This window comes from Parus major, chromosome 3 (assembly GCF_001522545.3).
Source record: "Parus major isolate Abel chromosome 3, Parus_major1.1, whole genome shotgun sequence".
Taxonomy (NCBI): domain Eukaryota; kingdom Metazoa; phylum Chordata; class Aves; order Passeriformes; family Paridae; genus Parus; species Parus major.
The window spans coordinates 31,969,891-31,982,959 of NC_031770.1; the positions used below are offsets into that span (position 1 = coordinate 31,969,891).

General features: G+C 41.4%; 1 protein-coding gene across 5 annotated transcripts in view; it reads left to right on the top strand.

Moving 5' to 3' along the window:
- Window positions 1-1,804, top strand: part of ADSS2 (adenylosuccinate synthase 2) — a 34,465-nt gene extending 32,661 nt beyond the window's left edge. For all 5 annotated transcript variants that reach the window (XM_015621994.3, XM_033512604.1, XM_015621995.3 and 2 more), the window contains one exon: window positions 346-1,804. In XM_015621994.3, coding sequence (XP_015477480.1) covers window positions 346-398 — 53 coding nt within the window. In that variant the 3' untranslated portion in view covers window positions 399-1,804. The remainder of the gene's footprint in view (window positions 1-345) is intronic.
- The last annotated feature ends 11,265 nt before the right edge of the window (window positions 1,805-13,069 follow it).

A 13,069-nucleotide genomic window follows, 5' to 3' on the forward strand; every position in this document is an offset into this window, starting at 1 on the left:
TTTCACTATGCTCCCTAATAAAGGTGATCCTTTGGTTCCATCCAAAGCTTGGAGTTAGGAGATTATGCAATTTTTTTACTTTTCTGATAGTTTCTGACTATCTTTTCTCTTATAATTTGAAAAAGTGAATAATGTATTATGCAGTTTCAGGAATACCTGCTTTTTGAAGTTATCAGTGTATTCTTTGAGACCATTAGACAAAGTTACCATTTCTTAATGTGTGAATAGTAGATGCTGTGTTTTTGTTCAAAATGTGGTGCTTAAGAAGATGAGTTTGTATCTTAAGATACAATCTCCTCTTGCTTTGTATTACTTACAATAGAAGTTTGCTTTTCTCTCCTGCAGTTAAATGGATTGGAGTAGGGAAATCCAGGGAATCAATGATCCAGCTGTTTTAAAGATTTCAGATGCATGGAAGAAAGCACACTCCTCAAAAGACTGCTCATTCTTAAATGCATTAGTAGCCCGCAAAGCAAAGATGTTGGAAAGATAGATTCTTGCATGGGAAGAAATGCTAGAGTTGATACCCCCAGATCAATTGCTACTCCTCAAAGAGACTCTTAACATGAACCTGTATCAATTCCTGTTCATCTGCAATTACCAGGACACTTGTCATTGTTGTTCAAGGTGCCATCAGATTTTTTTTCTTTACCTAATATGTACTTCATAATGTAATTCCTGTTTGAAAATCTAAGGTAGCATTGCTTTCATGACTATTTGTCTTCGTTATCCTCTCTCTGCTTTTGGCGGTGTTACTTCCCTGAAATTTTAGACAGTAAAAATAATGCAGTTTTGCACAAATAGTTTTACATCCTCATTATTTGTATTCCTAAGGCTGTTGTATTCTTAATGACTGCTCTTGTGAGTGATTTAAGAGGAGGAGTCTGATTTTATAATGCTATAAATGCTGTCTAAATTATTGTGTGATCTTTTTTAAAAGAAGGTGTGATGCCAAGTTGTTATGAATGTCCAGGTTTTTTTAGCTGTATAACACAGGAAACTTACTCTTTGTAACTCACAGAGGATACTCAAGTGTTTACCAGGAAGTGTGCCCAGAAAGTTAGAAACCTGATATTGTAAAAAGTTCATTTGCAATTATTAAAGAACCGTTCTGATTTTGAGTTAAATGCTTTATAATGTTACTCTTTCTTTCCTGGCATTTTAAAAACTGTGTGCTTCTGATCTGCTTCCAAGTGTATCTTCTTAAACTGTTCCCCTAATTAAATGGGGTTATATTTATGTTTTGTGAGAAGTCTAACATTTTGATGCCCTTCTAAATTCCTTTCTTCAGAGTCAATTGAAGATTCTTCTCTGGGGGATTGCCAAAGTGCAGATACTTCAGTATTTATAAAATGAAGATGCTTTAGAAATAACATTTAATGTATTCCATGTATTTGCTTTGGGTGTGGGGTAAATAACAAGTGTTCACCTCAGGACATCTGACATACTTTGAATTATTGTTGGGAAATGTGGAAATATTCAAGAATTATTTAAATTTATAACCATTATTATCTATTCCAAAGAATCTGATTTATTTTTTCAACAACCCAGTAATTGCATTTTCCCTTTCCAGATTACTGAGAATGAGACTGTTTTTATACACTGTGCTGTGGTATTCATGTGCTTCCTTTTCAGTTCAAATAAAACTTCCTTTGTTTCCTAAACCCAAGTTTGTATCAGGGTGGGGCAATAGTTTCAGATTTAGTTTAGTAGATTTTGGCTGCATATAAGAATATATGAATGAATATAAGAAACTTCTAATGCAAAATAAAATATACGAGGCCTTCTTGTTTGTCTTGACTAACCACATGTTGCCTGAAATTTAATAATTTATTGGACTATGCTGCTGCTGAGGTGGTGAGCACAGTTTTTATATTCTAAACTGACACAAAATAAAATTGCTCATCCTAAGAGGAGAGACAGGAGGGTTGAAGGATAAAACTGCTAATTTTTATGGAGCATTTTCTGTTGAATTGCTTGCATGTGACAGAGCAGTTACTGGGGGCTGTATTTTACTTGAGTAAGATGAGGAAAGAGGTGGATACCACAGAATGCTGGAAAATTGGCAAATACACTGAGAAACTTTTGTATCAGCATTGCATGTAAAGATCATTCTCATCAGTATTAAAAAGCAAGCAATGTCATACATTTTCATTTTTTTTTCTGGAGAAGATGAAGATCTAATTTTGCTGTCAGCCTTACAGTCCAGGAGAGAACCATACTATCCCTCCCTAGCTAAAGGACATCTTGAATTTAAAATATTTTCCTGGTTCCCAGATGGAGAGAAGGAGGGCTAGAACTGTGTGAAATATAAATTTCAGTGTTTATTTAGAAGGAAAAAAAGTTACTTTTTTCTAGGCAGTAGAGGGAATTGATGCTGCAATGTGAACAATAGGTAATAATTACTAAGTATTGTTCCCCTATAGCTGTAGACGGCACCAAGGCGATCTGTGCTGTCACTGAAACTACCTGTGGGCCTAGCTGGTTCAAGAAGTGAATAAATAAATAAATAAATGGGGGCATGTTTCCTTCAGTCAGTGAATAAATAAAACACATCTATAGAGCTGTGTTTCACTTCTGCCAAGCTGAGACCTTCAAGGTTTCAATTTTTCCACTGTTGTAACTCCACTGTACAAACTGCTGTTGTTTTTCAGTGGAGGAATTCATATTCCCCAATGCAGCAGTGTTTCTGAGCAATACAGCAGTAGCCTAAAATGATATACTAAGTATTTGTGCAGTACTTTGAAAGAAACAAAATAGAATTGCCTTGGATGCAATAGTGATTTATGTTATTTTTCTGTCTTTTAAATTCAGCTGAGATTTTTCTTTGATTCTTCCATTCAAGGGCAGGCCTGGAAAGTTGAAAACCTTCTCCAAGCAGAACTTGTCCAAGGTATATGTGGCCTAGGATCTGTTGGTGTGTACTTATTCCCATGACCTGGAACAAAGAATTTTTCGATTTCAGGTGGTTACATTTGGCATCTGTAAAGTGTTTTATGTTGTTTCTGCATGCTAGTTTTGCCTAAGTTTTCCTGGAGTGAATTCTTAGACTGGTGCACACTTTCCTTGGGTTATACCCTACCAAATTTCTCCCTCCTTTTCTCCCCGTTATTTCATTTGTACAGATGGGGAAATAGATGGGTTGTAATCACTACCCTGAGTGTGGTGGGAACAAATACCACAAGTTACAGGGGTTCTTTCAAGCTTCATGTTCAACTGTGGAACCAAGAAGGAAGAAGAGAACAGCTGTCGTTCCGATTGGGAACGGCCGGAAGAACGACAAACAGCAGCCTAATACTTTACCTTCAGCTCTGAGTCCAGCAGGGGCAAAGGTAAATGGCTTTGAAGACATATGTAGTTTTTTAGCTCTAGATAAAATTCTATGTTCTGCCTCACCCCTACTTCATTAGTTAAGAAAGGAATTGAACTAATTCTCAAAGGAATTTCCCCACTCATTTGCAAAAGTCTTTCTCTCTCTCTCTCTCTCTCAAGGCTCTTCAGTTGCTGCCATGTAAGGGGAGAGGATGGCAGCATAGGATAGTAATTGAAATTGATTCTCCTCCAAGTGTCCCCTCCTGCTAATGGGATGTTTACAGGAGGCACAGATACCTGTTAGACCAGACAAGGCTGATGACAGACAAGGCATTTTGATCTCACTCTGTTCTTGCTGCTGCTGAAATATTTACAAGGCTCAATCTCCGAGGCTTGTGCTGTACCATAGCATTTAATAGCCCTTATGTCCCTACAGATTAGTGAGCCTCCTTTACTAACTAAATAAGGGAAAGTGAGGGATACTTCTGCTGCTTAGCCTTTGCATTTGTGTTCCACACGTAATTGGGTTTTGACATGCAGCTAATGCACGAAACCTTCAGGTGAAGGGGCAGATGTGATGTTGATGTCACGGTGCTTTCATCTACCATCATCCTGGAAATCTACTTTCTGATAAAAGATGATTGTTACCTTTTGCTGTCACAGCCAGATCTTTTACTGAAACATAAATATGTGAGTAGTTTAGAAAAAATAAAGGGCAAAATAGCTGGGAAGGAAATAGACAATGCAGTCAGGTGAGTTTTTTTCTCCTGGCCATACTGCTCATAGTCTCTGAAACAGTGAAACTTAACAAACCTGGTGGTATAGTAATCAAACGCACTTTTGGTGTTTGACAGCTTTACATACTGAAGGTAAGGTGTAGACTGCTGTGCATCCCTCTTTACACACAGCTGAGTCATTATTGACTTAAAATTTTACACCATTTTTTGTTGATTGGAGTGTAACAACCCATTTGACTTGTTGTCTTTAAAATATCTTGCAATAGATACACATTCAAATATCTTCCATTCAGCTTTAGACAGACAACGCTGTGTTAAATCCCAGTGTCCTTCACTGCCACTTTGGAACCACTAGTCAAGTGTATCAAAGCAATGTATTTTCTTATACTCCATTAGATTTTTTCACTGATTAATCTATTTGTGCATGCATCCAGGTCTTTTTAGCTCTTTTGATGCATGCTAGTGAAATTATCAATAGTGTATTTGAGTAACTATATTTAGATAACAATTGCCCAAGGACGGATTAATTTCCTTGTCTTGTTCGCTGGTTGACAGCAATCTGGTGATTACAAAAGGTGGTCTGGTTATTACATAAGGAACTGGGGTACCTGAGTGTTGGTAGTTGGCATGGCTTTGGGGGCAGCTCTTTTTTCCAAAACATGAGATGACTATTCACTTTTTTTCCCTGCATGCAATTTAGGATTAACTTGTTAATAATGAAGCACACCTCCCTAGTTTATCTTCTGTGTCCCTCTCAACAGGAAAACTGTTGTGTTGAGAAAGGGCAAGTCATTTCTTGCTTTGAATGAAGCGTGATGATACCAGTCACTGGTGGTCTTTTTCTGGGAGCTGAATTGTCGGAGTCAGGATGGAATGGCATTTCAGCTTTGTAGTTTACTGGTGCCAGTTGCAGTTTACTGAAAGGTCTGGGCAAAAAGCATAAATCATTCTGTAATCTCATGCTGACATATGGTATGTAAATACCATGATCCACCCAAAGGGTAGCCAGCATTATAAATGTACTTTCTAATCTCCTGCTGAAATGAGCACTCAGTATAATGCAGCTGTAATCTAATAGATATTAACAGCCTGAGAATGTACAGTAAGACCTTAATAATTCAGTATTGTTTGATTGGCTCCATCTGACTTAATTAGCCCGATAAGGGTTGTGCCTCTTGTAGTCAAGCAACTAACTGCATTAGTTCAGTATCAATAGGATTTTCAAAGCCTTGAGTACCCAATATAAATAGCCTACAACATTCTACTTCTTTTTTTTCATCAAACACTTCAAAGTCAATGTGCAATACTACAAATTTTCATGGGGGAGGAAAAAAATCCAGGTTTCTTTACAGCAATTTCCATTCAAGATTCTCAAATTTATGATAAATTCAGGCCATGCAGCACTCCTGTTACGGCAAAAAACTTCTGAATGTAGCTTTGGTTTCCTCTGCCTGTTACTTTTGTAGATAAAAGTAATAAATCTCTAGAAGTTGTTGCAGTGTTGACCACAATAGGCATAAAAGGGGGAAGGCTTATTCCACAGGTCTCAGGGGTTTACTTCAATTCACAAACTTACCCTGGAGCTCCTGTGGATGCATGTGACTTGTGGAGCCATCCTAACTGCTCATGACAGAAACCAGACATCCTTTCCAGGATGAACAGCTGAGCTGATGAAGGAAGCAAATGGAAGATAGTGAAGTGAAGGTATGAGCAGCAGACTAGAGAGCAAGAATCCCACACAAGCTGTGGAAAGGTTGTTTGTTTTTTTTTTTGTATAGTGGTCATGGAAGAGAAATACATTTGTCCCAATAGAGAGCTTACAAATGAATAAGGGGATGACATTGATCACAAGGCAAAAATCTTGCCTCTGTTGAAAAAATGTGAATTTATGCAGATGCATGCAATTTTTTGAATAGAAGAATTAAAAGCTGAGCAAACTTTTTCCCTCCAAAAATGTACCACTCTGAATGTTAAGAATCTTCAGTGGATGTTTTTTATGCAGCTGATAGCCTGACCTGTGCACATACCATGTGCTGTGTGGTTTAGGAGGCTGATGGCAGGATTGGTGCAGGATCTGTTAAACTCACTTAGCTTCTTTTTCAGAGTGTAACATGCCAAATTCCTACAAGCATTAGTGTAAAATATTTGGGTGTTTTGTTGGTTTGTGCTTTTGTTAAGGAGCTGCTGCTGAATCTAAAACAATATGCTTATGTGGCTTGAGTGTATTAATCCCCATTTTGATAGCAAAATTCACTATGGGCTAGCATGCCTATTGGAAAACCCTCAGGAAGAAAAGAAACAGCAACTGCATGTAACAGAAAAGGTTCTACATAAGGTTAAATTTTGCAGAACTAGGGAGTTTCTAGAATGAGTTGCACATGATTAGTGGCATGTCTTAGAGTAGAAAGTAATGCAGGAACCGGTTGACTTATTTACAGGACAAAAATGTGCTGTTCTGTGACTCAAGGCAGAATTTCTTCACAAACTGATTCATTTTATCCATGGTCTGATATGGTCTGCTTGTTTGTCACAATTAAGTAATAATTTATTCTGCCTCCTGAGGAATGAAATTTGGCTGCTGTGTGTAAAACACTGACTCACCAGTATTTGGAAAACAAAGTAGATGTTTTCTGTGCTTTGTTGCCCATCAAAGTCGATGAATTATGTTTTGGCTATTCCATGGCAATACTTCACTGGAGTGTGAATTAATATTGCAGCTCCAGGAGTTGGATGTTAAAATTCGTTCTCACCAGAGATCTTAAGTAGGAGTATTGTTTTGAATAGTATATCATGACACAACCGTCTTAGAAACTCCTTGAACACATCCACAGTTCCATTTTTTTCTGAAACTAAGACCACTGCATCTTCCACTTAGTTGCAGAGCACGATGTAAAAACTCCTTATCCAATCCAGTCTACAAAAGAATGTATTTTCATGCTTTAGATAATTTCAGTCAATCTTGGAAAATGTAGCTATACAACATACAAAAGTGACAACTCCAACACTCACACACAATATGAGCTGTTGAGAATCACTGTTATATTTACCAACATTTCCATATCCCTGTCAGCCAGTTCTGCACAACTGTTGTCCTCATCATAGTCAGCAGCACCAACAGAGATTCCTCTCCTCTCCCCAACTCGTCCCTGGGGGTGATTCTTCTCCAGTTTTACCCTGGCGTGGCTTCAGCAGGAAGCATTTCTCATCCTTCATCTTTGGGAAATGGGGGAGGTTGCATCTTCCTTCCTCCAGCAGGAATCATGTATTCAGGTTGCCAGCCCAGCTACCTGAGAGAATGCCAGTAGTGACTGTGTCTACTACAGAATCTACAAGGTTTCTTCCAAACTTTGGGTTGCTTGTCTGTCTCCTGGTGTACAATTCAAGGGCCCTCGTGACAGAATTTTATCTCTCACCCTGGATATACATCCAGAAATAGCTTTTAAATTTGCCATTAGAATGCTTGGGTTACATCTTTCTCTAGTAACTTTGCACATAAAACTTTAGTTGTAAATCTCAGCACCTTTTCAAACCTGCTGTATTAAAAAACCTCATCATGCTGTGAGCAAGAGTGACTCCAGTCTTAAGAGACAGCCCCATCAGGAGGAGTTTTAAGGCAAAGGTTAAATACTTCATGTAGGGACCTGCAGGGAGCATGTGCAGTCAAGGGGAAGCAGTACATCCAAATACCACAGCCATGCAATTAAACTTGCAGGACCATCCGTAATCTACTTCTTGTGCTAAATAATAATAATCCACTAAAAAATAGCCTAATCTTGGTTTTGAACTTTTTCAAACTTAATATGCTGAAAAGGAATTGTTTTTCTAGGATGAAGTCTACACTGCTTTTGAGAACCAAGGAAAGCCATACCAGCAATATTTTTTTAACTAAGTGGTATTTCTACTTACAGACTGGGCAAAGACTGAGGCTGCCATGTGAGCTTGCCTTTCCTCATCCATGCAGTGAGGTTACAGACTTAGATAAATGATGAAGATTAGGAAAGGCAAATCTTGCGGGTACAATCACGGGTGCTGTCAGCTTGGGCTCCCTTTGCCTTGCTTAAGCTGCTGGGAGCAAGACCTCACCAAGCCTGGCTTTGTAATAGTTCCTTCTTTCCTTACTGGTTTTCAAGGGGTAAGGGGAGCAGTCCCACAGTTGTCAGCTTTGTGAGGCTACTGGCAGTGTTGCAGTTGAGTATATACACAACAAAATGGAGTGGTGTTTTGGGAGATTAAGAGCTGGACAGGGGAGAGGATGTGTCAACAAACACTTGGAAACTTGTGTCCCTGCATACCTGAGTCATCATCCTGAGTGCTGCTGCACTTTAGTAAATTAGACTCTAGTACCTGCTAATCCTCAGGTTGCATTCTCCTCAAGTTACTCCTAGATCTAAGTGTAGAAGCATTTCCTAACTGGTGAAGTTTAAAGAAGAACATCAAAGGGTGAGAAAATAAAAAAGATGTGACGTGGGAGGGAGCCCAGGGTTGGGTCTTAAAGGGTAAATCTTCTGCTGACATCTTATTGGACATAGTCTCCAGTGCATCTTACTTGCTGTAGACAGAAGGTAAATCTTTCTTCAACGTTTCTGGAATTAGAAGCCTAGGTGTAATTTGAGTCTGGATTTTTTATGCACCCTTCTGTCATATGAGCTATGACCTACATCTTGGCACTGGAATAGGGAGACCTCAAGAAAAACCAAGGTGGGGCAGGGGAGAAGGAAGGGCTTTGCTTTTTTCTGAGACACAATGTCCTGAAGCCAGGAGAGACCGTGAGGTTCTGGGATAGGAGGATTTCTGCCTTTAGTGACAGAGACCTAAACTCTTATCCTGAGACCTCATAGCCCTCTGTGCTAATCTGTTCCAGTGTTTCACCCTTGGAGAGTTTCTCCTACCAGCCATTCAGAGCCCTCCTCAGCAAGTTTAGGCTTGGCTTTTCTGTGGTTAGTTGCTATGGATAGGGAGGACAGGTTATTCCCTTTTTTTCCCTGCAGTACTGTTTTGTGTATTTGCTGTGTCCCAGTGTTTTCCTCAGGCTGATTAACTCTCTGAGGTTCTGCTTGCAGGTAATTTTTAGAGATGTCCAAAGTGGTGTGTTCTGTTCATTTTTTTCTGTCCCTGGGGACTTGAGACCTGAAAATGGTTACAGTTTGTTCATTGATGTTTGCATGTGAGTGTAAGGGATGGATGAAATCAAGTATCTTGTATCAGGAAATTTAATTATGGATTGTGGTATGATGTTTTCCAGCTTTTCAATGTCATTGCTTTGCTGATTCATATTCCAGTCCATTTTCCATTTGCTTTATTGATATTTTTTTTGCTTACACTTAGAAACTTGCCCACAGCCCTAGTGCATTGCAGCCTATTTTTCTCAGACCATTTCTCTAATTTGTTAAAATTATTTTGAACTCTTACCCTGATTTCTAATGTACTTTTAGTTCCTTTCAGCTTTGCATCACCTGCACATTTACTAAGGACACTCTTTTTACTATATCTGACTTCACTGGTGAAAAATTTGAATTATATGAAACAGGACCCATTCACTGAATTCCTTGTTTGAAGATGAACCACTTTCTTGATGTGATTTTTTTTGTTTGTTGCCTGACCAACTCTGCACCTACTCCAAAGTAGTTTCATCTAACCACATTCCTCTGTTGGCTTATGAAAACATCCTACAAGTCTGAATGTGTCACCATTTGAGCTGATACCAACAGCTTTCCAATGCTGTCAAGAAAATACCCTGATCTTTGCTTTCTGGTTGCTGAGCCTTGTGCCAAACCAGTTTGCCTTGCTCACACAGAGGTGGTGCTTGGTGCTTCCCATGAGGGGAAAGGTTGAGTTTGCCTGTTGGATGAAGAATTGGGAGGCAAATAAACAGTATTTTCATTATTTTCTAGATAATCATAACTAACTACTAAGTCTAGGGTGATCTTAAATAATTGGCTGTAGTTAGATAATTTTTTGCTGCCACTTTTCTTTTTGTGTGCAAGCACTCTGAGCATATTTGTTCAGTCAACCACATTTCATTAAATAATGTGGATGACAGCTCTGTATACTGAATCACTAAAATTCCAAAAGGGACATACATCTCATCGGTACCAAGCAGCCTCCAGAGCAGGATGGAAAGGGGTCTCCACGCTGACTGCTTTGCTCACTCCAGGCTCTGGCCATTCCTGCAGGAGTCCAGATCAGCCTCTCATCCAGAAACAGGTGATGATGGTTAGATTCAGCCCTCGTGTTTAGCAGCCCTTCTGTCTTCCTGTTTTCTTCTTTCAGACAAAATTACATCAACATGGTAATCTTGGTGCAGGTGGAGTCTTGTCCCTGGAAGAGAAGCCTGCCAGCTGTGGGGCTGCACAGGATGTGAGAGCCAGAAATTGTCAGGGACAGAGGGCATGTGCTAGAGCTTGGCGAATTAGAAGAACAGTTTGCAAATTCCACAGAGGCAGTAACGGAGAAAAACAGACACAGTAAATAAAGAAATAGACAGAGGCGGGTTTTTTTGTACTCATTCTTGTGAGCAGAGCTGGAATTTAAAAGGTTGTGACAGCAACCTTTTGTACTGAGGGCCACGGTCTGTGCCCAGCAGCAGGTGAGCGGGAGATTTCAGGAATCCAACTAATTTCCATTATTTTTTTCTTTCATAAATAAAGAAAAAGAAAGAATGGAGAAAATTTGCTTCTCCTACCAACTTACCCGCCCTGCCCCTGAAGTTTCCCAGCACCACACTTTCATTGGATCTCAGGCTCAACATTTGCCCTCTGCAAGGGCTGCTCAGGAGCCCGACAGAGCCGCGCAGGCACCGCTGGCACCTGAGCGCTGCCGTCCCTGCCCGGGGCCGGCCCGCTCGCCCCGTGCCGGGAGACAAAGGGAGCCGCATCTGAGCCCTGCTGAGGCTGCACTTGCCGGAAGAAACCTAACAATTCTTATTTACCAAATTGACAAAATCCTATCATTGCAATTAAGGGGATATGTAATTAACTGTGTCTTAATTACAGCAGCTGCCACTTCATCTGAATGCAGCAATTTGCGGAGAAACCGGGGGAGATGCTTTAGATTCGTGTGTGTAAACAGCGCGAGCACAAACAGTGCGGCGTGCGCGGCTCCCGGGGCCGCGGTGCCTGTCCCGGGGGCACAGGCGAAGGCAGAGGCTCCCCGGCTGCCAGCCTGCCTGGCCCTGCTGGCCTCCGGAAATCCCTCGGGAGCCAGAGAGCTTCAGGAGACCCTGCCGCAAACCCATCGCCGCGGGCTTGTACCTCGAGCTACAGGGCAGCGCCCAGCGCCGCAAACCCTCCTGGCAGAGAAGGGCTTAGAAGAGCCTCTCCTGACCGCCGGTCTCTGTGGCAGCAGCAGCCCCCGGTGCGTGTGGCGAGTGTAGTGGGCGAGGTGAATTTCGCTTGGTCTCTCGCTGCCCGCTTCCATGGCTTCATCTCTCCGGGCCGGCAGGAGCACCTCTGCCAGCCTGTGTTCTCTCTGTGCCCTCTGGCTGGGAAGCCAGGCTGACCCCATCCGGCTCCAGCAGGTCTGCGTGATATTTTAAAAGCCTCTGCATCCTTTGCTGCTGCAGCCTCCCGTGGCTTACATGGGTCACGCCCTGGGAGCTGCTGTGGACTTCCCAGCGTGGCAGTGCTTTCCCTGATGAAGTACCCAGAAGATCAGGGTGTTTGTGGGCTCACTTGGGTACAAACCCAAGGTTTTGCCACCTTTCCCACCCACCTCAGTGGTTGCTGGCTCCTGCTTCCTGCCAGTAACCAGAACTTGGTGACTGGCTGTGTTGGCTTAGGGTGGTGAGCTGTGACAGAGTGGATGTGGTTTTCCATACCTGGAGACGCAGCATGGACTTCCCTGCACTTCCCAGGCAAGAGCCACAGGTGCTCCGGAGGTAGGAAGAGGGTGGTGCCCTGCTGGGATCACTTCCTAGCTCTGCTTCCCAGATGTGACTGCTCCCAGAGGTCAGGCTGAGGGGCTGCATTATCCCTGTGTACCCTTAGTTTCCTCTGTCAGCACAGAGCATCTGTGCCTCAGGTATGGCTCACAAATACTGAGCTAAGCCCAGAAACATTAATTGCTGAGCTACAGCTTGAAAAGAGCCTTGCACACCCCCTCTGCCACTGCTAATAAATAGGATTGATGTGACAAAGGCTGAGGACTGTGCCTGCTTGGCAGACATCATTGGGGCTTCATAATTCAGCTGCATTGGTTTGTCCTGTGTACTTCACATGTGAAGTAAAGCTTCTCACTGTCAAGTCAGCACAGGAAGGATATCCTGCTTGGTGCTAGCAACATTCCTCTGATTTCCTGACTGAAACTTCAACTCTTTTCTTAAGTGTTAAGTGTTTCTGCAATGGGCATCATCACAAAGACTGGATTATTAATACATGCATCAAGAATTTGAAAACACAGGATGACATCCTGTCACTATTTAAATGATGGTGCAACCTCCATGGATGCTGGTGTAACCAGAATTTCACTGGCTGGCGCTACTCAGCTGTCACAAACTCTTCACATCGCTTTGGGGGCCTCCACGTTGTAGTCAATGGCACTTTGAGAAAAAGGCACAGTTAAACTTGTTAAAACTTGTCCATGTTAATATCTTAAAAAGCACTTAGTCATTTTAGATTTCCATGCTGAATCTGTAAAACTACCAATGTTTCTGTCTTCTTTGGGATAGAGCACACCACCCACATGGTGTTTTCAATAACAGTTACATTTGCATGGATACACAGCCTTTGTTTCATCAACCTTCATGTTTTGCTGCCCACCTTTGGAAAGGTAAAAGGATATTCTTCCTCAGTTATTTCCTTGGGACTTGTCTGTGGTGTTACTGGTTGTGACTTTGTTACAGTCTTAGCAGGAGAAGCTAAAAAAAAATAAAAAAAATAGAAGAAAACAAAGCAGCCTTTCAATTTTTTTTAACCAAAGTGGAATTCCTAGGCAGGAGTGATGTAATTTTCATAGCTGTGGACAACTTCAGCTTTCACTGACGTATTTTGTAGGCTCCAGTATGGGTGCCAGCAGTCTGGCTT